Source organism: Lepisma saccharinum, chromosome 17, assembly GCF_977018435.1.
Source record: "Lepisma saccharinum chromosome 17, izLepSacc3.1, whole genome shotgun sequence".
Lineage (NCBI taxonomy): Eukaryota > Metazoa > Arthropoda > Insecta > Zygentoma > Lepismatidae > Lepisma > Lepisma saccharinum.
Genome location: NC_139245.1, coordinates 13,257,270 through 13,282,199, shown reverse-complemented (window position 1 = coordinate 13,282,199; position 24,930 = coordinate 13,257,270). Strand labels below are relative to the sequence as shown.

The 24,930-nt window shown below is 40.1% G+C and overlaps 1 protein-coding gene across 2 annotated transcripts in view; it reads right to left on the bottom strand.

Moving 5' to 3' along the window:
• The window catches only part of Galphao (G protein alpha o subunit), a 285,136-nt gene extending 260,421 nt beyond the window's left edge, over positions 1 to 24,715 (bottom strand). Inside the window, exon 1 of one of the 2 annotated variants that reach the window (XM_083138944.1) lies at positions 24,173 to 24,715. In XM_083138944.1, coding sequence (XP_082995070.1) covers positions 24,173 to 24,290 — 118 coding nt within the window. In that variant the 5' untranslated portion in view covers positions 24,291 to 24,715. Of the gene's footprint in view, positions 1 to 2,549; positions 3,132 to 24,172 lie in introns of those variants that run through there. The other variant, XM_083138943.1, reaches the window with a different exon arrangement.
• Between the last annotated feature and the right edge of the window lie 215 nt (positions 24,716 to 24,930).

Below are 24,930 nucleotides of genomic sequence, written 5' to 3'. Positions count from 1 at the left end.
TTGTTCGTGTAAACGTTCTTGCTATATTTGTATATCCATAAAAACACTTTCGACGGAATTCATTGATCGCATGTCTCCATGTGCAGGGTGCGTACGACAGCACAGCCACTGGTACACTCTGAGAACTAAATGCATCATATCGATTGATGCACTAAAGTGTGTTTTATGGCTTCTTCAAAGAATTAGATTCACATTTGATGCATTTGGGTGCATTTTTGTATGTCGTGAAAGAAACACCAAAGTGCATCATTTGATTCAAGTGAGGATTTATTTCAGTCGAGATGCACTTCAATGCATCAGTTGATGCGTCTTGATACGTTTCGATGCACCAGAATGCATCTTTTTTTATGATGTATTTAAACTCTGTAGCTCAGACCAAACGTTTAAGTGCATCATCCAAAAAGATGCAGGAAGGTGCATCAAGGAACATCAACTGATGCATTGAAGTGCATCTCGACTGAAATAAATCCTCACTTGAATCAAATGATGCACTTTGGTGTTTCTTTCATGACATACTAAAATGAACCCAAATGCATTAAATGTGAATCTGATTCTTTGAAGAAGCTATGAAACACACTTTAGTGCATCAATCGATATGAAGCATTTAGTTTCCTGTATGTACATGATGCGACTATAAAAATGCTAAGAGGACCAACCCTAACCCTCCTAATCTACTAACTGCATCATTTTTACAATTACATTTACGTGTAATTGTAACGATACATGTGTGGTTAGTTTAGGCGAGATAGGTTTAGGATTAGAAGTGTTGCTATAAACTTAGCAACAATTTTTGTGACTTGTAGATGCTTCGTGTCCGCGTAGACAGGCAAGATTCAAAATTCTGTTGGTTTTGTAAGACCTAATTCGTTCACTGAAGCAAATATTGTTTGCGTGCAGTTCGTACTATTATGCAAAGTCAAGCAAGCAGGTGGATGCCTAGAAAGGGTTACAGGGTGTTTGAACCTGGTATTTACGGGTGGGTCATAGAACTTGAACTGTCCTCGAACAAAGAAAATATAATGATTAACACTTATTAATTTCGAAATTATTACTTTGAAGAGTATTACCAATAAATTAGTAATACTTCTGCACGGAGCGGCTCTAGGGCTCATACGGCCTCTAGTCAATAATCTCCAGTGTGATCGAGAATGTGTGGGGCCTATCCACATCCCCTATGTGCCTTCATGGTACGATGCAGTGCACAGGAGGATAGCTTTACCTTTTAATGCATAATCATGGGGTGCAGTGACTAAAAAAAACCTGGTCGAAATTACATTTGTCCTCTGTGTCTTCTAAACCACAGTGAATGGCCGAAACATTAACAATGAACATCACAATAATAGTTTCTTTCTTAATGGATCCACGTAACCTTTGCCATGCTTAAGGGGCAAACTTGTTCATTTACCTCGCTAAAGCAACAAACTATTCCCATTCAGTTCATCACTTTCCCCAGACATTTTATAACAAATTCTCTAGCTATTCTATAACGTTAAAGTTGATTTAACTACAGTGGAAATTTGAAAACAAAAGCTCCACTTGCAAGAAACAACATGTTCCCCTTTTACTGAACAGACACCTGTTGTATCATACAAGTTTGCAACTATGGGAAACATCCATATTCACGCAAATACAAAAAGCATATTTAATATTGTGACATTCCAAGGTTATAAACACTTCTATGAAAGTTCTTAAATTTTTTTCCATGACCTTTTTAGTCACATATATATTTTCATAAAGTTTTCAGTTTCCCCGGTCAATGGAAACCCTGAATACAAACACCACCCCTTTCTATGTACGAAACAAGAACAGATTTATACATGGATATGTGAGACATGCAAGATAATGCCAAGGGAGTGAGTGAATGGGTCCGTGCTCCAACAGAAATCACGAGCTCTTTGTCGGTGCTTCCAGAAAGGGGGAGGGAGAGAGAAAAAGCGTCACCCCTTCGTGCAGCCTAAAAATGTGGCGGTGTTTATTTTCTCAGCAGAGTTTGGTCTCCACTTTCGATAAACATAGCCTACATTTTGCAGCCACAGCCAGCGATGTGGGTTGCACGCCAACCGTCAAATTTAACCAGAATGCACCCTTAAGTCAACCTTGCACGACCCCGAGGGTGCATCAAGTCATAACAATTCCAGCTCTAGCGCTTGATAGCAAAGGAAAAATGCCCGACTGCACGACCAGACATCCACAGTTGCCACAAATGCATCTAGTTCGACGCATCGAGTGAGTTTATTTAAGTACCCGTGCGATAACAGGAAGAAAAATGGTTCAGACATTTCTGAGCAGACGACAAACTTTTTCCCGGGAAATGGTTCCGCCATTTTGATTACCTCACGAACCCTTAGTACGAGAGCGCCCCCCAGCCACCCTTGCGCTTATTTGTTAACTCCTGCAAGAACTTTACACTTTTCTCCCCACTTTACCCCCGATCGAAACACTTTTTGACATTTCTGCACGACAAACATCAACTGTTGCTGGAAACCCATACTCCAGTACGAGATTCGACCATGGAGGCAAAGAGCCCCGCCCAGAAAGGTAGTACTCACCTAGTAGCAGAAGCTTGATGTCTTTCGCCGCCTGTATGCCATCTTCTCTTAGGCTCCTTTCTATCTGTTTGCTACGGGCAAGAGCTGCCCTATCTTCTGCAGACATTGCACACCCCATCGTCGTGTCTTTAACCACCCCGTGGTGAGTTTTTGGTTACGATAAAAAAGCGAGGGAAAGAGTTGCCGAAAAACTCACTGAAAAAAAAGTCAACAAATCCGAGATTGCGAGCTGGCGACGAATAAAAAAATTATCACCGCGTCGTTTTGGTCTCCTTCCTTCCCTGCTGTACGTTTTGCACACAAGAATCACAACACACACTTCACAATCACACACCCACTACGAAAAAATATCCACACTGCTGCCGGCAGGATGATTCGCCTTGTACGGACTCTCTCGCTCGGGTTATGTCGAGTGTTATTTTCCGTCCTAGAATAATCTACAGCAGGACCTGCTCAGCAGATCGCTGCCCACCGGTAAACGGGACATGAGGAATGGATTTCGATTCCACACAAGTTTCCACCGAAAAGATACTCGTTTCCAACAGGCGGATACCGTCCCTCAACGATAGCTGTTCGGCACGTTCGTTTTGACAGTGCGCGTACGCAGGAGCTCAGCGCCAGCGCCACGAAGCGGCAGCGAATGCAAAGATTATTTCCACGATCAGTGTTGCCATCCACTACATAATATCTCCAAGAGGTTAGGGCCACGATCGCATTGCACTCGAAGTGGGCGGGTTATCACTTCATTGGAAGTTTGCGTAAAATTTAAATTATTGGCCAGCAGTCGGGTATACGTGAACTAATTTCTGAGAATATACAACTCATGATATTTTCCTCTTATAATATAGAAGCAATAACCAATGCAAAATTACTAACCAACCAGTATAATGAAAACAAAGCAAAAATGCACACTAACACTAACGAACCCTAAATATCAGAAAGTAACGCGACCTTATCCAGAAATGTGAAATATTTCTATAACTGATTTCAATCATTTGTGGCGCACGATCTATATGTTTATTCACTTTCATATTCATATTCATATTCAACAGCTTCAGGTAGGGATGGTACTAACGCCAAGGCGGGAACAAGATCAGACTCTTCGAGCACTGGCGTTCGCAGGGGGGACTCATTGGGCTATAGCTAACCCCCTTAATGATTTAGAAAATCAAAATTTTGTAATGAAAGCAGTAAAGAACTCTTGAATATAATTTTAATAAAGCTCCAAATATACAAAATATTTTATTGTATATCCTCTCCTCTTAGAATGCAGCTATGCAATACACCAAGGGAGCCCGCAGGATTTTTTTCCCGGGGGGGAGGGGGCAGGGTTACCGAAACTTTTATTATTATTATTATTATTACTGCTTTTATTGTTGCTATTATTTTTGTTACTACTACTACTACCACTTGTTTTTTTTTTAAATTACTTACATTTGTAATTTCCATATTCTGTTTATCTATATACGATTTGCATCACTGTACACTTAACATTAATTCATATGACAAAAAGCTGTTCTTTATAGTAAGATGATCAGTGTAAAATAGACTAAGTTAAATTTAACCCTACTACTTATAATAATAGTAATAATAATAATAATAGTTGCTGTAACTTACGGTCTGTAAGTCACAGAAGACATTTTTGTTATAAAATATTGCTACAATTTTACCACTCGAATTACAGGGGGAAGTGCCCCCTTGCCCCTCCCTGCCGGCGCCCTTCAATCCTTTACAATTCCAACCAGCCCCGAAAACATTCTGCGCATGCTAGTGCCTGCGAGATAAGTAAAATCAAGACGAGATCAGTACCCGAGACTTTAGTAAACTACAATATATCTGATTATTTATTACATCTGAAAAACACAACTGCTTTACTATGTGACTTATTCAGACATACCAAGCAGATATGTTACTAATTGTTTACAAATAAGTCACATATTTTGTTGATCATAATTTCACTGTTAATTCATTGTTGGCAACTGGAGACCTGTACAGGGTGGTTCAGGATAAAATTTAGGTTTTTCAAGGGTTCGTATCGTCGAAACAAAAACGTTATTAAGAAAAGCTGTTTCCCGCAATCGTATCTCAGGATGGCCACTCTAGGACCATGATAAAATTCGAGTATAATTCCCAATTTTCAAGGCCAACGTTCCAAAAATTCAAGGATGTTTTCTCCATTTCAACCTTACGTATTACCGCCTCTCATCCCCCTCCAAACATACACACACACACATAATATTAACAATACAAAGGATCTGTGTGATTAAAATTCTAATTAAATTCAGTTAGTACATTTGCAATTTCAGACATTCAGGTTCTAAATACATGCACAAACACAAGCCACAATTGTTATGGGATATACTAATCTACGAAAAAATTAATTTTATGAGGATTTCAAACTGAAATTTACCTAATGAACTTCAATATATCTCATCATGCAATATTCTTCCGTCTCTCTAATACATCATTCTGCAAAGGACGCTAACAAAGTAAACGGATTATTTTCCACGCACCTTTCTTTTCCTTCCTCGATGCAAGAAAAAGCTAAACTGTTCAAGGAATTCCCGGTGAGTAGCCACCCTGTATCTATACTCTATGACAGTGTATGGGGTGACACACTGTATATATTCCTTATACAGTATTTCGAGCATGGAGACGAGACAGGCCGCCATCCAAACGAGATGAAACAAGTCTCGTCTCAATATCGTCCTTAGCTACAGGCTAGAATCTAACTCTCTGTGAACAAGATACCGACTAAAGTATGACCGAGGGTTCTTGCAGACATTGTTCGTCGTGTGTATTTGTGCGAAAAGAGCATACGGCTGCATTGCTTTCTGAACGCTCTGTATATGAATTCTGGAAACCAAAATATAAACATTGTGTTATTGTAATACAAAAACAGCAGAATGTTAAGTAACAGTTCTACAAGTGTAAGTGCAATAATTGAAGACTAAAATTGATAAACGCTGTAAGTGCCATAATAATTCAAACACCGTTTTCCACGTTAAACTGTGAAATGTGCCATCCTTGATAATGTGGTAAACGTGAAATGTGGCTGGTAGCCCCTCTAAGTAGTTCAAAGGGCGTGTAAAGAGGTCACTAGTGTGCACATTCTTATGGGCTGATGTGCGGACCGATGCGATTTTGCAACACTTTCGCTTTTGGCACTTAAAGTCACGGACACTGCCGGGTAGTAATGAATACATTCAGGGGCGCCGACTTGCCAAAATTATTGGGGGCTCTGATCACTGAAATAAATTAATAAATGACTCACTCTCCCTTTTTTAAGTTTTGGCTTCAGTGTTCGGAATCTCATAAAAGCCCATGAATTCCTAAAAAATATTAAAATTTTTATTCACAGTTCGAATGCAGAATATTAATTGTCCACGGATGGATATGTCACAAGTTTCGTCAACCATAATAGCAAAATATTCCCGACTTTTAATATCTGCTACCACGGAGCGCAAAACAGATCTCCCTAATATATCAATGATCTCGTTCTGAATGTCATGTGAGAGCCATTTGTAGCCCGAACTACACTAGTTCATGCACATCGTCTTTTGAAACTCTTTTTAGTAAAAATTTTAACAATACTCATAATTATATACTTAGTATATAGTAATAAGTTATGTGTTTTGCTGTCTCTGGTCATAACCCCCCCCCCCAAAGCTGATGGTTAAAGGGTCTCACCCCCAAAGTTGCTGGTCTAGAACATTTCAAATGTGTGTTTAAAGTTAAGTTCATGTGGAACAATTCAGAATAAACTTTACAAGTGAAAAATAATACATTAGATCCTCTTAAGCAAAATTTTTTGGGGGGCTCTGGCCCCACATCGTTAACATTGGGGGGGCTCGAGCCCCCCTTAGCACCATGGATTCGGCGCCTATGAATACATTGACATTCAATTGAATCGTTACAACCTAGCAATGTCCGTGACTGTACAACGTTTACCACTTTTAGTCCTCAATTATTTCCCAGTATGGTCGCTACTTCAGAAATGAAGCGTCTCCAGTTACCCATTCCCTTCCCTTCCTCCCCAAAGGAACATGCATGGCTTCACGTTTTCGAAGTAAGCCGGATGACGTTGACTTATGTTCCTCGGACGATATCATGCGAGCATGTTAGCAAAGAAGATTTAAAACAGATCGTGACCAATTGACCGACTAAACCGAAAAGATTCTTCGTGCTTTGCCGTCACGAATATTTTGCCTCGATCGTAAGATACGCCGTAGGCTAGGCATTGAGGCTCAAAGAACCTAATGTGTCAACAAATTAAACTAAAAGGATTACATCAAACAGTCGACTACAGCCTCAAGACTCCGGTGAACAATTTACAGGATGATTAGGATAACAAAACTAATCGTATTTTGTGATGCATGCGAGCAGTGCCGTTCTCAAAACTGTAACCAATCCTCGTATTAGCCCCACGGTTGACCAATGCCTACTCAGCAAATTACTTCAGGCTCTACTCGTAAACAGTTCAAAAGTAACGAATTCCACAAAAGCTTACATTAGAGCTGCAATAGCACAGATCATATTTACCTGAATGTAGAATAATAGGCCACAAAGCCAAAGTATGTACACTTCTCCAATGTTAGTTCACCGCCCTGAAAGATTTCCAAGTCCAGAAATCATTAATATGGCAACATAGCTCTTGAGAACCAGCAGAGAGTAGCCAACTTTACTGCGTGTCCCTCTACTAGGCGGGAAACCCTTTGGTGATTTAATCTAGATCTGACCTGAGCCAAAAGGTATTTCGCAACCATCTAATACATTCTATAATACATTTTAAAGTGTTATTGAATGTTTCATGTCGATAATTTGATCAATGCACCAATTCTTGACGCTGAGACCATATTTTCTGCAACTACCTCTTCTCTCCTCTCGTCCCCAGTCTCTTCTGTTCTTCTCATCCCTCCTTCTCCTCTGCTTCTATCTCATATCACCTCTCCTCCTGTTCTCGCCTCTTGTCTCCATTCCACTCTCTTCGATTTCAGACTCCACTGCACTCTTCTCCTCTTCTCTTCGTTCTTCTTTTTCTCTCTTTTACTCTACTCTCCGCTCCCCTCTTCTCGTCCCCTCCTCTCCTCTCCAAACTCCTCTTCTCTCATCTCTTCTCCTCCTTGCTCCATTTTCCTCATCTCTCCTCGCATCTTATTCCTTTCTTCTCACTACTTCTCCTATCCTCATTCTTTTATTCCCTCCTCTACTTTTCTTCTTCTCCTCTCGCTTTCTCTTTTCTCCTCTCCTTTGTCCCCTTTCGTTTCCCCTCTCCTCTTTTAATTTGTATAGACTCATAAGCAATGAAATATTAGAAAATCTATTTTCGTTTTTCAGAAATAATTTTGTCTGATACTTTTAATAATTTATACACCAATACTTGGTTTTGTACCTTTCGCGTAATTTAAAAATATCTATTGTGCATGTGGCAACCCTGAAATTTAGCCTAACTCTACCTGCAACCCACCAATGCCTTGTAGAGGGAGATTATTTCCGTAACATCTTTGGCAGTTATGCATTTCAAGCTTCGGAACGAGTCGCAACTCTCGAAGCAGCCAATTAACCAAGCAAGCCGCTGACGTCATCACAACCCAGAACCTATCGCTAAGCCCCTTGCTCAGGTTCTACACGCCCACTAGGCTCGCTAGACAGACTCGCGCAGTCTGCTGGAGATGTTCCGAAAGTAATTCGACTCTATAAGTTGGTTGCCTAGTTTAAAATTAAAATATCGTTGTCCTAAGACTTTTGAGAGACGCTGTACTACAGAGGGTGTAAACATTCGCCCTGAGGTATGCCAAACTAGCATATGGTATAAGCGGGAATTAAAATTTTAAGTTTCACTGCTGTGATTCTACAGATGTGTTGCCACTATTTATTTATTGAGAAAATTTCAGATACAGCACGTAGCCATTTTACACTGAAATCAGTAACAATGAAAATAACAAAAAAAAAGAACAAAAATAAAAATAGCAAAATAAGACAAAATATTAATATAAATAAGTCAAGATAGCACAATAAAATATTATTTAGCAACATATCTTCTGATGGTTGACCGAAAGGCATATTCTGTGGAAAATACATCAGCACTTGATGGGAGGTCGTTATATTGAGTGGGAAGTCTGTGGAAGAGCGATCTTTTTTGAATTTCCAGTCTTGGCTTTTTTGTGTAAAATAGATTTGTGTTGCGTGTTGAGCGCATAGGCACTCGAAAGTGGAATTCCTGGAGGAGTGTGTTGCAACGGATTTTGCCATTGACAATTTTGTAAAGATACCTAAAATCGTTTAGTAAACGGCGCTGATAGGGAGTCTGTAGGTTTAGAAAGGCCAGGAGATGTGGTGTTGGAAAGTTGCGTAATGAGGGAACCCTGTAACGAACTATAGCCAGGAAAAAGTTAAGAACAGAATCAATTCTGGATAGCTGAGTGGGACATGCCATGGACCAGACGGGAGAGCAGTATTCTATTATTGGGGAGATGAATGATTTATAGTACAAGGTGAGGGCTGAGATGTCACTAATTTCGGTGAAACGGTAGAGTAAACCTAAGAGACGCATAGCTTTTTTTGTCGTGCCTGTAACGCCAACGCCAACCCTCGTACCATCGCTCAGTAATCTTGGAATTGTACAGCCAACGGCAAAGATAATAGTGGGCAAAATAGCCATCGCTATTTGCATTAGTTTTTATTCTACATCATGCGTTGTTTAAAGGAATGGGATTCTGTTGATTCGAAGCAGGGGTTGGCCTCAATTAATTGACGTTTTTGTTTTAATTCATTGCCATCACAGTGTGAAACACAAAGTGAATGAAAAGAGTGATGGACAATTCGCCTACTGTTTCTCTTGCCGTTGGGTACTGTGGGATCCATGAGTATTACCGTGCAAATTGTCCATGACTATTTTCACTAATTTTTGGACATACAGTTTAAAAAGGGATAGAGAAAAAGGAGAGGCAGAAACATAGGAATGAAAAGACACTGACAAGGAGAGATAAACTGGAAAACAGGAAGAGATAGAGAGCAGATGAGGGAGAAAGAGGGAAGGAAAACAGAAGAAAGATGAGAGAGTTAGAGAAGAAAGAGAGAAAATGGAGAGATATTAAGAAGGACAGAGGGAGAGAGAGAGGAGGAAAGTAACACAGAAAATAAATGATAGAATCTCAGCAGCCACGACTACCATCCCACTTGGATATATTTCGCTCTTCCTTGTGCCCCAGAATTGTTTCATTAATAATTTCAGTTTGCTGTAATTAAATTTATTGAATTTTCATACCCGCATTGTGTTCATTAATAAGCAAATATGGTTTAATAAAAGTTTAAATTTTATACCGGGTGGTGCAAAAGTCCCGGAACGGTCACATATCGTGAGAAATACACATCGAATCGGAAAACGAAAAAATACGAGTTGAATAAGTGAAAGAAAGCTATTCAATGATATCACACTTGATTCCCCACCCCCGCCCCCTGGGGGTGGGGCGGGGGGCAACTGTGAAATTTTAAATAGAAACCTCCATTTTGTATTGTAGAATCGGAAAGAACCTGAAGAATCCGAATCTGCAATCGCTTTCACTCTAGCTCAATTAGGGGCAGAGATACGTCCCTTTGATTTTTTTTTTGGGGGGGGGGGTTAAAATTTAAAATCGCCATATCTCCGTTTCTAATTGAGCTAGGAGGATGGTTGATAGCTCGTTGGACTCGTAATGAAGTCCTCTTTCCGATTCTACAATACAAAATGGGGGTTTCCATTTAAAATTTCACAGTTGCCCCCGCCCCAGGGGGCGGGGGTGGGGTATCATGTGTGATATCATTGACTAGCTTTCTTTCACTTATTCAACACGTATTTTTTCGTTTTCCGATTCAATGTGTATTTCTCACGAAATGTGACCGTTCTGGGACTTTTGGACCACCCGGTATAAATTAGTCATTCAAGAGCACAGAGCATACAGATAAATTGTCTGATTGGTATTGAGTGAGAATGAATGCCAGTGGTCCTAGGTTCGAATTTCGTTTAAGATTTCTACATGTCTTTCTCCCATCATTCGTTTCAATTTATTATCATCGTCCTTATTAACTGTCGTATAAGTTTGAGTTTTAAGTCCATAGATATTGGGACTGGCCCTACAGTTTAAAGAGGGATCCGAGCCACTATGTGCCTTAACCGGGTATCGAACCCGGGACCCCTTTTTGCAAGGCGGCGACGTTACCAATATACACCGTCGGCGAGGCCCAGTGGCAGCGATTAGGGGGGGCGAGGGGGCAGTTGCCCCCCACTTTTTGCCATGTTTTCCCCCGCACTACGCTAAACTTTATCTACCAAGTATCCTGGCCCCCTCAGTTTTGGTACCCAATTGCCGCCACTGCTCAGCATAGTTCGTATTGGTTAAAATTTTGTTTCAAGTCTACTTTACGTTCAAATTGGACCAATCGAGACTGGTTCTTCTTCTTTTGGCTCTACAATTCTAAGCGAGTCATGATGAGCTCAACGCTTTTCAGCCACTCTCTTCTACCCTGTCCAGTCCCTACCTTTTCCAGTTCCTTATCTTCATTGTTCCTATATCTTCAAGCATGTCATTTAATTCTTGGCCTTCCTTTTGAACTTGTTTTCGTTTTCAAGAGATTCTTTCCTTTGTTAGTCTGTTTTACTGCATGCGTTCTGTGTGTAATATCCATGCAATTCATCTAGCTTTTGTTTTTGTTACAATATGTGTTTCATCGGGATTGGTATTCGAGCCATTATTTGCCTCAACTGAGAATCGGGTTTTGAAATTTTGAGTTTTTGTTTTATGCCTACTTTTATGCACAGAGATTGGGATTAGACCTCCGCCGGGAATCGAACCCGAGACCCCTTGATTACAAGATGAGCACCTTACCTGCACGTCATCGGGAAGATACTCAACTGAGAATCAATCCTTCGACCTCACAAATAGACATTGCAAGCCTGTATCCTGAAATATATACAGGCTAACAACAATGTTACATGTATTGTCATACAAGGTGATTCTCTATAAATAATTTATAATTATTTATTGGAACCACATACAGACTTGGTTTATGTCATTATGCAGCAAAACACTTCAAGTTTTTTATTAGAAATCTGTTACGGTTCAATGTGTGCACCGTTGGTCATCCTGGACACATCCCAACGAAAATCAATTTCCTGCCAAACATTAACCAGCATTTCAGGGGTAACATTAGCGATGGCTGTTGTGATGCGATCTTGAAGTTCATGAAGATTATGAGGTAGGGGAGGGGTGTACACCCTATCTTTCACAAACCCCCACAAAAAGAAGTCGATTGGAGTGTAATCTGGAGACCGTGGCGGCAAGGCAATTGGTCCACCACGACCTATCCACTTGTCTGGGAAACGATGATCAAGGAATTCCCTTACCTCTGTCAGGTAGTGCGGCGGGGGGCCATTTTGTTGCCACCATATGCGCCCATCATGGTCATCTTCATGAATGTACACTCGTTCCTGACTTGGTTTCTTCGAACCAGAACACGCACTTAGCTCTTTCCGCACCAGTGATAGTCGCCATTTTCAACGATAGACCGGTGGCATGTGATCAACTCCGCAACTACGCACTACGCGAGTCAAAACTTGAAGTGTGTTGCTGCATAATGACATATAAACCAAGTCTGTATGTGGTTCCAATAAATAATTATAATTTATTGCAGTTGTAAACTACATAAAGAATCACCCTGTATAAGCCTACATCACCACCACGAGCGGCAGTGTTACTACTACTGCTGCTGCTGCTGCTGCTAATAATAATAATAATAATAATAACAACAACACCCGTAAAACACAACTCACTTCAAGTCATCAAAATGCTCTGAAACCTACTGAAAAATATAAGGTTTCCACTTTCGATAAATATTTTAACCTTTTAATGTGTTGGCAGCGAAACTCAAGCACTGTATATTATGTACAGTGATTAATTCACTGAACTTCTTGATCATACCATTTCACTTCTGCCCATCGCTTACGACAAATCAATCCCACTTATCAGAAACATTTCAACCGGTGGTAATTTACACCAACTCATTGATTGACGATGATAATTCACTCCAATCATGGCCAATGTTTGGATACGTGATAATTCACTTCGGCTCATTGATGGCGTATTCAACCGGGGATAGAGCAGGGAAATTTGATGCCTGTGTTAGGCGTCCGAGCGACACGCGAAGGGTATCGAGAGGAATATCTATAAAAGAGTACTGTAAATGCATCATCATTTAGTTTTTTTGCATTCTATCCCAAAACAGTCTCTTAATCAACGTAAAACAAAGTAGAAATAGAGACAGTCCTATTTTCAAATGCACCTTCTCTCGCTTTATCATTTTCTCAAATTGGAGTTCCCGTGCAAAAAATTGGGTGTAGTTATAATTATGTCGCTATTTGTACTGTGTGCATAAAAAAACGTCCAATGTATGAAAAGACGGCACGACGAAGGCTACTAAAATATTTGGATATCAACCATTTATTTTCAGACGATCCTTCGGACTTCATAAACGAATGATATTTCTTAAAAGGCTCATAATAAATAATGCCACTGTAATGCATTGCATTACCATTAATGTAATGCAATGACAAATTAAGCATGGGATTCCTATTGAAATTTGTTTGGTAAAATATCATTTTTCTATCTTACTCTGGTATTAAAAAAAATCTTCTTTTTTAGTTTTCCAAACAATTAAATCAATATAACTCAAGTCCTTTTAAACAAATACGATTCAAAGAGTTCTGTATCTAATTCAAGATGAACCTGCTTGATTGTAATTTCTTTTAGTTGTTACACCAGCTCTACACTAAGTGTACCTGTATTTTTAAACAGATTTTATAACTTTTATAAAGTTACCTTTAATCTTGCATCAAATTATACTCTCCTAAGTAATTATAAATTCTTAGATCTGGTGCTGAAATTTAAAAAGATAAACAAGTTAGAAGATATGTTTTCTCTTGACCAGACTTTTGTAAAACGTCTCCTTTTGTTTTCATGAAGTTGACATTGAAATATTACATGATGAGGATCCTCCAGGTCTATTTTGCATTTGCACGTAGCTGAATTAACTAATTTAATTTCATGTATATGATGATTAATTTTATATGACCTGGTCTTAATCATAGAATTAAAAGTTAAACTTTTCTAGGTAGTAAATATGTACAATTTAATTATAATTAACCATGACAAATGCCTCAAGTCAATAAACTGATGATATTTTTGAGAAGATATATACAAGGATTATCTATACTAGGATGAGACGGCGGGCATTTTCCCCATATACTTGTTTGAACTCCCTTCTTACCCTACAGAGCAGAGACATCAATAGGTGGAAGACAAGCTTTTCAAATTCAAATGAAGATATGAAGAGTATCTCTCCCCTGTTCTTTCTCTTAAGAGACGGAGAAATATGAGAGACAATGAGGAGAGAATAACGTGAGGGTATCTCTTCCTTATTCTCATGTATTTCCTCATCGTCGCGAATAGCCAAAAGTGGCACAAAAAACGTCGTAAAATAACCTAATTCAATCAATCGATTAAATGAAACTTTAAGTAAATAAATGAAGAATAGAACAGAATTTAGTGAGAAAGAGAGAGACAGGAATATTTCTTCTACCTTTCACCAGCCACTGTTCTGGCTTATGTATTCGCTAACTATCTCTCTCGCATTCCTAAATCACAACACAAGCCTTCCATCCGTCTCTCTCCTGGGCGAGATCAATACAATCTTTACCATCCTTGCAATTCCCTTCAGGTCCACCTGAACATTATCCTTCCATCTTCATCTTCCTATAGGTACCTTCAGATTTCTCAGGAAAGATGATGTTAGAGTGCGCGTCAAATCTCCTGCATATGGCGATAGCCAATAGCAGCTCACTGCAGCGGTGCCATGTCGAAATCTCACACGGAAAACAGCGTGGTTGAGCTGATTCGCTGGTGCTGTCCAGCCGTTCAAGGCCATATGCAGGAGATTTGACGCGCACTCTAATTTCTCTGCCTCTCTATGCGTTCTCTCGATTTCATTATTCGAATATTAAATGAATATAGGATTATGCAGCTCAGTGTAAAGTAACCTTCTCAACTCACCATTTCTGCATCTCTTTTAGGTCCAAATATTTTGCGCTTAATTTATGTTCTTTCTTTAATGTTACGGGTCATGTTTCGCATCCATACATAGAGTTCTCATGAGTTCGGCAAAACAAATTTCCTCACATTTCCAGACAATAAATTCTCATACTATTCTGCTGTGCTTGATCATAATCTACTTTTAAATTAAACTATATTTCATACTGGAGAGAAAAACTTTTATTCAAAATTCTTAAAGTTAAAGTAACAAAAATAAACCATAAAATCATTTATATGTAGAATATCCCCCATTAAGAAGTTGGTTTAAGAGAAATTGGGATGTTTCATTATCAAACAATGGCAAAAAAATGACACTTGATGTTGCTGGATTTGAAGACTAAAATTGGTAAACGCTGTAAGTGCCACAATAATTCAAACACCGTTTTCCACGTTAAACTGTGAAATGTGCCATGCTTTATAATGTGGTAAACGTGAAAAGTGGCTGGTAGCTCTCTAAGTAGTTCAAAGGACGTGTAAAGAGGTCACTAGTGTGCACGTTCTTACGGGCTGATGTGCGGAACGATGGGATTTTCCAACACTTTCGCTGTATTATATATACAGTCTGTAACAAAATAACTGCACATCTTAACGCAATGTAACGCAAACTGTGTTTTAGGTGATATGTAGACAATTATATACTGGCCACGAGTCTAGACGCCAGACCCTCATATTTTACTTTAGATTAATCCTGGGCATTGTTTTATATGTCTGTTAGTAATTAAAGCCAGAATATTGACCTTTTAACATTTATTTTCAGTAAAATAATCTTTACATGTTGCTTTTGAACAAACTGACATTATTATTAATAAACCGCCATTTCAACCACAATTTTTGCTAGCAAAACTCAATGTATCTGCTCAAACTATGAACAGGGAAAAACATCTGCATTTCGCCGATCACCGTGAGGAGTGGTTAGCGCAGAAGTCGGCTGTTGGAGTAGAGGTCGACTGTTGTGGTAGAAGATGTGACCACCAATGCATAGACGTGCACACGAATGGGGGGCGGGGGGCAAGTGGCGGGGCCATAACCCATTGAACATAAAGAGAAACATGAAAAAAAAATCCAGATGCCACATGGTACCATGAATTGAATGTGGACCTGTGTCAGCAACTTGTAGTATGCCACACAGGTGGCTGCATTTTTAGAGGTGATGCAGTTATTTTGTTACAGACTGTATTTGTAGTTTCGTTATTCTACCCTTTTCTGCCACTTTTGGCCAATCGCGACGATGAGAATGGGTGATGATTGGATGAAATTGATGAAGGGAACTCATTATGCCCAGGCCGTGATTCAAACCGGGAACTACGGTAGGGACATCGTAACACCCTCCTCCACCGAGCCAGCGTACGTACCTGGATATTAAGTGAGAGGATAACAGTTTGAATAAAAGACTGACACAGGAGAGTTTTGTTAAAAGCATCCTCACCTTTTCAACAATGCAGGTGTTCAACAGGGAACAACGTTGGACGTAGTTAATCACATACTTGATTATTCCTCACGAGTTCCCAAAGGTGGAATTAAGAGCAACAACGTGTAGAACTAACTTGGGAAGGACGACATATACGAAGCTCGGTGAGTTGACATGTAACAGGGTCAGAAATATTCTTGCCTGCCATTGTTCCTACAAACTCGCGTCCTGCAATAAATGTTCAAACGGCCCTTTACATGACACTGCCATTAGAGATCGCGAATAGTCCTTCAGTGTAACAATAATGGAGCAATTGTTGTCGACAATCCGTACTTTGAACAATTCTTTTCCTTTCATTGGAGTCCTTAGAATTACAAGTTTGTCATTTAGTTTTTCTAAGTAGGTGGTGCAAGAAATGTAATAGTGTTTGCAAGGAAAGAGTTAGTTTTTTCGTTTAATTGATTGATTGAGTTGGTGTCTTAAGTCCACTTTATGCACAGTGAGGTTAATAGGCTTGTTTGGTTGGTTGATTTGGTGCTTTAAGTCCACTTTATGCACAGCAAGGCTAATCTGGACTGGATATACAGTTTAAAGTGGGATTCGAACCACTATGTACCTCCAGCGGGTATCGAACCCGGTACATCTTGATTACAAAGCGACGACGCTACCACTACTCCATCGGGGAGGCCTCGTAGTTTTTCCGACTAGCGGTAACTGCAACTAATTATTATTTTTAAATTAGTAACTTTTACTGCAACTCATTTACTTTCTTCCAAGTAACGAAACCAGCAGCATATTTCAACAATAATTGAAAGAAGGAAAAGCTACCCTGTTGGATGAATGGTTAGGAACAAGGGGGGCTGTGGGATTGCACAGGATTTTCGTAAGGGAAGGATTTTTTTTTTTTTTTTTTTTTTTTTTTTTTTGCTGGGCCAGCGGTAGGCTATGACTCCCACCAAGGGCACGCCACTGAATGGAGAAGGATGCATGGATGCATATGGGTATTGTCGTGAATCAGTCCTTTCTCCAATGAAGGAAAAGTGAGCCGTGTGAATGTGAAAGGCAATGGTATGTACAGTTTTTCCCATCTGGTGTGTACGTTCATTTTGAGTGTAAAAATGTAATTCTAAAATTACCATAAATTAGATTTTTGTGATTTTTTTTAAAGGGTGTTGCGAAGGATTTAGATGAGTGTAAGGGGATAATAGTCCATAACTAATTTATGTTCATAAGATAATCGGGACTGGATTTACAGGTGGGATCCGAACCACTGTGTAATATGCACTAATGATGGGGTGTGTGGGTAAGTCAATGGTTGGAGTCAATAGAAGAATTTTATTCTCGGAGGAGGTTGGACTTGCAAAAGTGAATATCACATACCTGCTTTGTGGTTAGGGGTAAGATACGCTACAAAAGTATACAAAAATCACCATTTTAACCTTTGTTTTGAAAGTTGTTCAAAGGTAAAATTGGTAATCTGGGATCATTTTAAGGTAGTCTGCACTTATTTTTTTCCCTGCGTACTCCAGTGGTGGAAGGTGATAGAGCAAACCCTATGACACGACCTCGCGGGACGTTGGTGGAGCAAAAACCTCAACTGACGCATCTTTGCCAGCTTCAGTCCCTGCCTGGAGTCTGATTATTAGCCCTAATAGCAAGGCTTTTTTTCTGTCATAGCAGGACGCAGTCAATCAGGGGAGTGGCGGGCAGAGGTAGGCAGGGGGTGATAGAATGGAGAATTCAAGGCACGACCTGCTACCTCTCCACCTGCAGGCAGCACGTCAATACGAAACAAAACCTGCCCCTTACATCACAAGCAACAAGCACAACTCTTACAGTGTTGCCATCTTGATTTGCACAAATATTCCGAAGAGGTCCGTCTGTATTGCGTCAGCACGTAAAACGTTCTCATCTCATACCACAAGATAATGAACCAACTCCCACACATACACACACACAGGACACAACACCGACTTTCACAGTGGGTAGAAGACATCAAAGTGAACAACATTTTCTTCTTAGTAAAGCTTTGTTTGTTGACGCTTCGTTTCGAAGTTACCAGCCCTCAAAACATGACAATTTTAATCCTGTATATATGCAACCATGCGGCGCATATCCGTTGTTGCCAGTGTAATGTATTTCTTCTGCTGGGAAACTTACTCAAGCGATAGTTAGCTACGGGAACTATGACAACAGGGATTTAGTTAAGGTGGGAGTTCGAAAGTTTCATATATATGTGTTGTGTTGTGTGTGTGTGGGTGTTCGTATTAGCATTAGATTATCTTTCTAAGTTTTGTCTAGAGGTACTCACACGTCAGATAGTGGTTCTTGCATTGATTAGTTTGATTATACAGTCTGTCTGTAGTGTACAAAAAAAAAAAATGTCGTTTTCCGACGGAAAATATAGCTCACACTGGCAACCTTGAATCTATGCGTATGGCTACATTCAAGGGTTCGCAGTATCAAAACAAGGCCCCAACGAGCAAAACCAAGAAAAGCTGCTCGTCTTGGCACCTTCTACACACTGAAACTTCGTTGATATTGCATAGCACACTGGATGTTGTTATAAACGTTTTAGCAATGAATACTTACATTGTTCACCTCACTTTTCAATATAATAAACAACTGCCATTAGCTACTATGAACTGGGTACGGTTGAAATCAATAATCTATCAAGTCGGTGTTCCAGTTGAACAAATTGAAGACTAAAATTGGTAAACGCTGTAAGTGCCACAATAATTCAAACACAGTTTTCCACGTTAAACTGTGAAATGTGCCATGCTTTATAATGTGGTAAACGTGAAATGTGGCTGGTAGCTCTCTAAGTAGTTCAAAGGGCGTGTGAAGAGGCACTAGTGTGCACGTTCTTACGGGCTGATGTCCGGAACGATGCGATTTCCCAACACTTTCGATATTGGCACTTACAACGTTTACCACTTTTAGTCCTCAATTGGAGATGTGTGATGACTTCAGAAATGAATTTTTCCACACGTAAACCGCATTTGACTTAGGCTCGTATCTCATGGATATGGTACCTTCCGTTCTGTCTCACTATGTTGTTGTTATTGTTGTTGTTGTTGCATGAGTACATGGGCCAATTTTGCCCATCACACGATACGAGGATTTGCCCCCTAACTAGAACAAAATGGATTGATTTGCTATATGTTACTTCGATTTTCTGCCACTTCTGGCTACTGTGGAGATGAATCATGTTATGATGAAATTAATGAAGGGACACTCACGGAGAACACTCATGCTCAGGCCGGGATTCGAACCCGGAACCACTGGCGTCGTAGCACGCTGTGCTAACTACTGCGCCACGAAGACAGACCCCTAACAAAAAATATGTCTGTTAAAAAATTCCTCACTCAATTTATAAAACTAATAATTCATCCATTATTTACCAAGAATTAAAACTATACTATCTCCGAGGATAAAATATACAGGGTATACACAAATGAATGTTGCGGTTATAAATGTCAATAAAAAACATATTTTTGAACTTACGTGGTTGCAACAAACACTGTTAGAGGCGGAAACTGTCCAAGTTTTTGATATGTGAGTTAAAATTACAATCCTTCAATGTGGGGTCCCCTGGAAGTTGCCATTGGTTGTGCCTAAACCCTGTGTTTAATAAACTTCCAGCAACTTCCTGATCGGATAATGCATGCAGTGCAGGACATTACAGTGGGCATGTTACACCGTGTCTGGAACGAATTTGATTATCGCGTTGATGTGTGTCGTGTCACCAGTGTTTGCTGCAACCACGTAAGTTGGAAAAATAAATATTTTATTGACATTTATAACTGCACCATTCATTTGTGTATACCCTGTATATACCCTAGTTCAAAGCTGAGGCTGTACGTAGGATTATAACACGAGCACACTTCCTTAACTGAGTGGTCAGCACAACGCGCTATGACGCTAGAGGTCACGGGTTCGAATCCCAGCCTGGGTGTTCTTTGTGAGTGTTCCCTCATCACCACTCATCGACGCGATTAGACAAAAGAGGCAGGAAAGCGACGCTAAATAAGAAAACTCAAAAACAGGAAAGCACGACCGTGTGTCAAGGCGCCAGAGCATCGGCCTATGAGAAACAGTCAACGGGGTGCACTACGGAGAAGTGAGGTTGACTCTTGGGTGCAAGCCGGACCCTGTGGCAGAGTGGTTAGCACATCGCGCTGCGACGCCAAGGGTCCCGGGTTCGAATCCCGCTCGGGCTTGGTTGTTTGTGAATGTCCATTCATCAATTTCATCACTCATCCCCATCTTCGCAAATTAGCCAAGAGGCACAAAACGCGAAGTAAAATAAACTAAATCAATCAATCAATCTTGGGTGTAGGTCACCTCTACTAGCTTCTTGCTCGATGCTGGGCGCATCCAAGCACAACTCAATTTATCACACCGTAACTTGCACATGATACAGTATACTGTATAAACAGAAGGTATCACTAGACAATAGAGTGCTGCATTCAAGGGTTTTTTGCTCGATCGTTTAATAGTTCGCACGGATGACGCTAGATGGCTTACGGGATCGACTGTTTCCTCGCTCGAGCGAATAACGCTCGAACAGGCAAACGATCGGTAGACGCTCGAAGCCCAGTAGTTCTGGTACAACCGTAATTTGTCTATGGTAGTGGGCCTTCAAATATACTTCGTGAAGTAAAAGACGCAGTGAAATTGAATCTCAAGTGAACATAGTCCATCATCTCCATGTTAAATTGTAATTTAGTCTATCTTACCAATACATATCAATATATGAAAATGAATAGACGATTATGGGCTGAGACTACCAGCACTAATACACATATTTGTACGATTATTGTCACATTGAAATGATATTTAATACTGTCCGGCTGCCTTAGCGAAACCATAGACAGAAGTGCGCATGCGCCAACTGGACTAGTTCAGTGTCAAAATAGCGGTGACGGCAGAAATCACATAGCTCTAATTACAGACTGAAGACGATGAGCTTTTGTTTGAAGCCGTGCATGGTCCTAGGGCTAGAAATATGGCAGAGATGGACATTAGAGCTTATTAAGTTTTCATTTTTGTGGAGAAATTATTTGTACTCACTTGTGGAGTGTAATATGTAGAGTTATATACTTCTTAGTAAACTTAGAAATTACAATCTTGTGTGGTGCAATGACTCACAATCTTCAAGATAGTTGTTACAAGTAGAAATATGAAGGTATGTTCGCCGCCATGATAGTATCTCCCTCTCTACTAAGTTTTTGGCTTAAAGTTGAAAGGCTCACGTTTCCGGTCTGGTACCTGAAGATCTGTGGAAGCAATGGCATTTTGGGAAGGTAAGTTCCGTGAAAATCGTTTCCTGTGGAAACATCAATGAAGTAAGTAGACACACGTTTCAAATTATGGAAGGGTTCAGAATGAAAATAAAAACAAGCAATTCTATATAAACGAAACATCACAGTGTAGTTTGGTTGGTGCTTCTACCTGCTCCCCCTCTCGCGTTTGGAATAGAATCTTCCAGCTAGTTTTGCCTTCCCTGGCTGGACTTGTACGTACGAATATTCTATATATTCGAGCTTGGGAGATTCGGTCGAGTTTGAGAGAACGAAAGTGGTTCAATGCAGTACTCTACTGGACAAGTTTAGCCGATAGTAACTTTCAAAGAGAGGGGGAAATAAGTTCGTAACGAATAGGGAAAAGAAGAATACAATAAAATGCAATTGGCACTGTTCAAAAATCATAGCAACGTATTGAGTCAGGCAATGTAAATGGGGCACCTAGCCTAGATCTTGTAATACTCGCTTCCCTACAAGGCGTTATGTGTGTTGCATAACTCTCAGGGGCGGCTCAAGATAAAATTTTCACCCGGGTGATGTGGATTTTTGGCGGTTTCCCCTTCTTTTCACCCTGGTCCTCATACTTTCCACCTTCCTTTAAAAAAAGAAGGGGTTTAATGACGAAAAGTAACAGCCTTATTTTGAAAGTACCTTAAGTGTTGCTGTTACAGAAGACGTTTATTGTAGGCGTGTGCTTATTTAAGGCCTACACCAGGGATTCGCAAACTTTTTCGTTTCACGACGCTCTTACTGTTTCAAGATCCTTCCGCGGCGCCCAAGTCAGAATGTAGGCCTATTTAACACTTGCAACGCTCAGTTAGTGTGGTTAGGTTGCTTGCCTTAAGTTAAAAAATAAACACATATTTTAAATTCAGAAACATTTTGTACGTAAAAAGTACTAAATAAGTACACATTTAGAACAATAATATCATTGATTGAATTTCAGTGAAAATATTGGAACATTTCGCGGCGTCCCAAGGCATCGTGGCGCACACTTTGGGAGCCACTGGCGTACATAATTACATCAAAATAACAGTAAGTTCCAAGCTTGAATTTCTACATGATTTTCCAATCTACGTGTTATGTTATGCAACAGTAACTTCAATTAATGCGTGTCAACTATAAATCAAACTATTTTTACAACAAATAGCCACGCACCCGGTGGAGGCACATAGATGTTCGAATTCCATTTTAAACTGAAGGTCCAGTCCCGTTTTCTGTGCATAAAGTGGACTTTTTATTTCGCTCTCTCTCAAACAAACAAATAGCCACGCTTATGTAATCAGAAATAAGGTTTTGGCGCTTACCACGGTGGCCGCCCCTGCCATAGGCTGTCAAACAACATCAACTGTAGAGTCATTTAAAATTCAATTAGGTATTGTGTTACCCATTTCTTTCTTGCGTGGTTTTTTTAGAAGGGATTTCCTTCTTAGCTAGCGCCGCAATCCATCTCTTCTCTTCTTCAACACCAGTATTGCTCCTTTCGTTCAAATCAAAACACTGTTAAACTTGATCCATGTCTCCAACTCCTGAAATAATGTTAACTCAGTAGCAACCACAAGTGGTGTAAAAGAACTCCTTACAACACGACTTGTCGTACGCTCCGTTCCTCGTCTTAACCACATTTCTAAAGTTTCTACTGGCTTTCTCTGTGGTGGAGTGGTTATCATAAAGCGCTACAAAGCTAGAGGTCTCAGGTTCGATCCATGGGTAAGACAAAGGTGTATCATTGAGTTTGTCCCAACATACATTTCACTTCATCATTTAATTTGTCCTCGTCGTCTCGATTAACCCAAGATGTACAAAAACCTTGAAAACAAATTCAATGTTTTAGGTGAGAATAACGAATGAAAAGCTTTCTATTCTTCAGTTTGTCAGTTGCTCTACGTACATTTTTCGTCTTTAGTTATTACTTTCAAGTGCGATATTTGTTTGACAAATCGTCTCTACCACTCCACTCAAAAGTTGGCGTTATCAACAAAAACATGAATAGCAAAAGCAAGTAAACCATAGAAACAATCAATTACGTAGTTGTTCCAAGATATTTGCCGCTTCGGGTTCCCATGAAGCATCAGTCTTTGGACGCCATTACAGCAAACAGTTGAAAATCGAGATTGCATTCTTGTAGAACACTAATTTATCTAATATTAATTTGGCACATTAATTTGGAGCACTTAATGTAGCAAATAAATGGATAAAAAACACATCGTTTCTAAATCGAGCAACGCCCTGCGTAAATGAAAACTTGTAATCTGTTCTAAAATGTAGATCAGCATATTAAATCGGATAGATCACTATAACGAAGTCCTATTTTAATTAGTTCTACTAGACAAACAAAATATACAACTGGTTAGGTTAGGTTGTTAAATGCGCAGGGGAAAGGTTTGAAAATGTATTTATTTCTTCGTAACGGATGCACAAACTAGCAAGAGAGGTACTGCCATGGTCATTATGAAGCCTAGCAAAGTTATATGCAAGAATGCAACTGTTAAAATAAAAAGAAAAGAAGCCTGTTGAGCATATTGATGAAATGGCACATTTTCTAGGCTCGTGTGCGTACACGATCAGGTGACTCGTGACGTTGTTATTGTTGCTCCGCGATAGTGGGTTATTGATCGCCTACGTCCGTTTTGCTTCAGTGAATGCTAAGTAACATTTTCACGCATTCGACGTACTGAAACATTTCCGCGGACAAACTGGGACTGTTAAAGCATGAACAAAGCAAATGAAACGTTCTTTTAGAATAATAATGAAAGCGTGATTTTTGACTAATGTAGTACTCACCTAGCAGAAGCAGCTTGATGTCTCTTGCAGCTTTATCCTTATCCTTCAGCAACTGCTTTTCTATTTCCTTGTTCCTCTCGTGCGCCTCCCTATCCTGATCTGACATAGCACACCCCATCGTCGTAACTGTAGGTTCTCCGTGGTGAAGTGTTGTAACCGATACCGAGGCAGATTCCTTTCTTCGAAAAAAAAATCGAAAGATTGGGAAGAGGGGAGATTTGAATAGGCTCAAGTTATTGACGTCCACAACACCGCGTTGTTATTTTCGCGTTATCCATATTTGCAAGGCAAAGAAACACCACACACATCATAACCACACACCCACCATTAAAAAAAAAGTACACAGAATGCCGGCCGATTATCAACTACCGTAACGCCCTGGTACAATATTCGAGTGCTTGTTTCCCAGTTCTGTCACAACTCTAGCAGCAGGCTCTGCTGTGCAGACCGCTGCTTAACTACGTGCAAGCATGTGGTGATTTTCCATCGCAGAATTGTACCTCATAAAATGCTACCGGTGCTCAGCGTTTTCTATCGAACTCGCAGTTTCGACAATGTGCGCGCGCATATGCACTGCACCAGCGCCTCGTAGCGGCTTTGTACGCTATTCAACCGGATTCAACCCAAAGCGATAAACGTGATAGGAGTTTTCATCCAACAAGTACGTCACAATAGAAGGTTTTCGACCGCTATTTTAAAAGCACTCAAATATTATTCCACAGTCCACAGAGGCGTGCCCGAAAGGGGTTTAGTGGAAT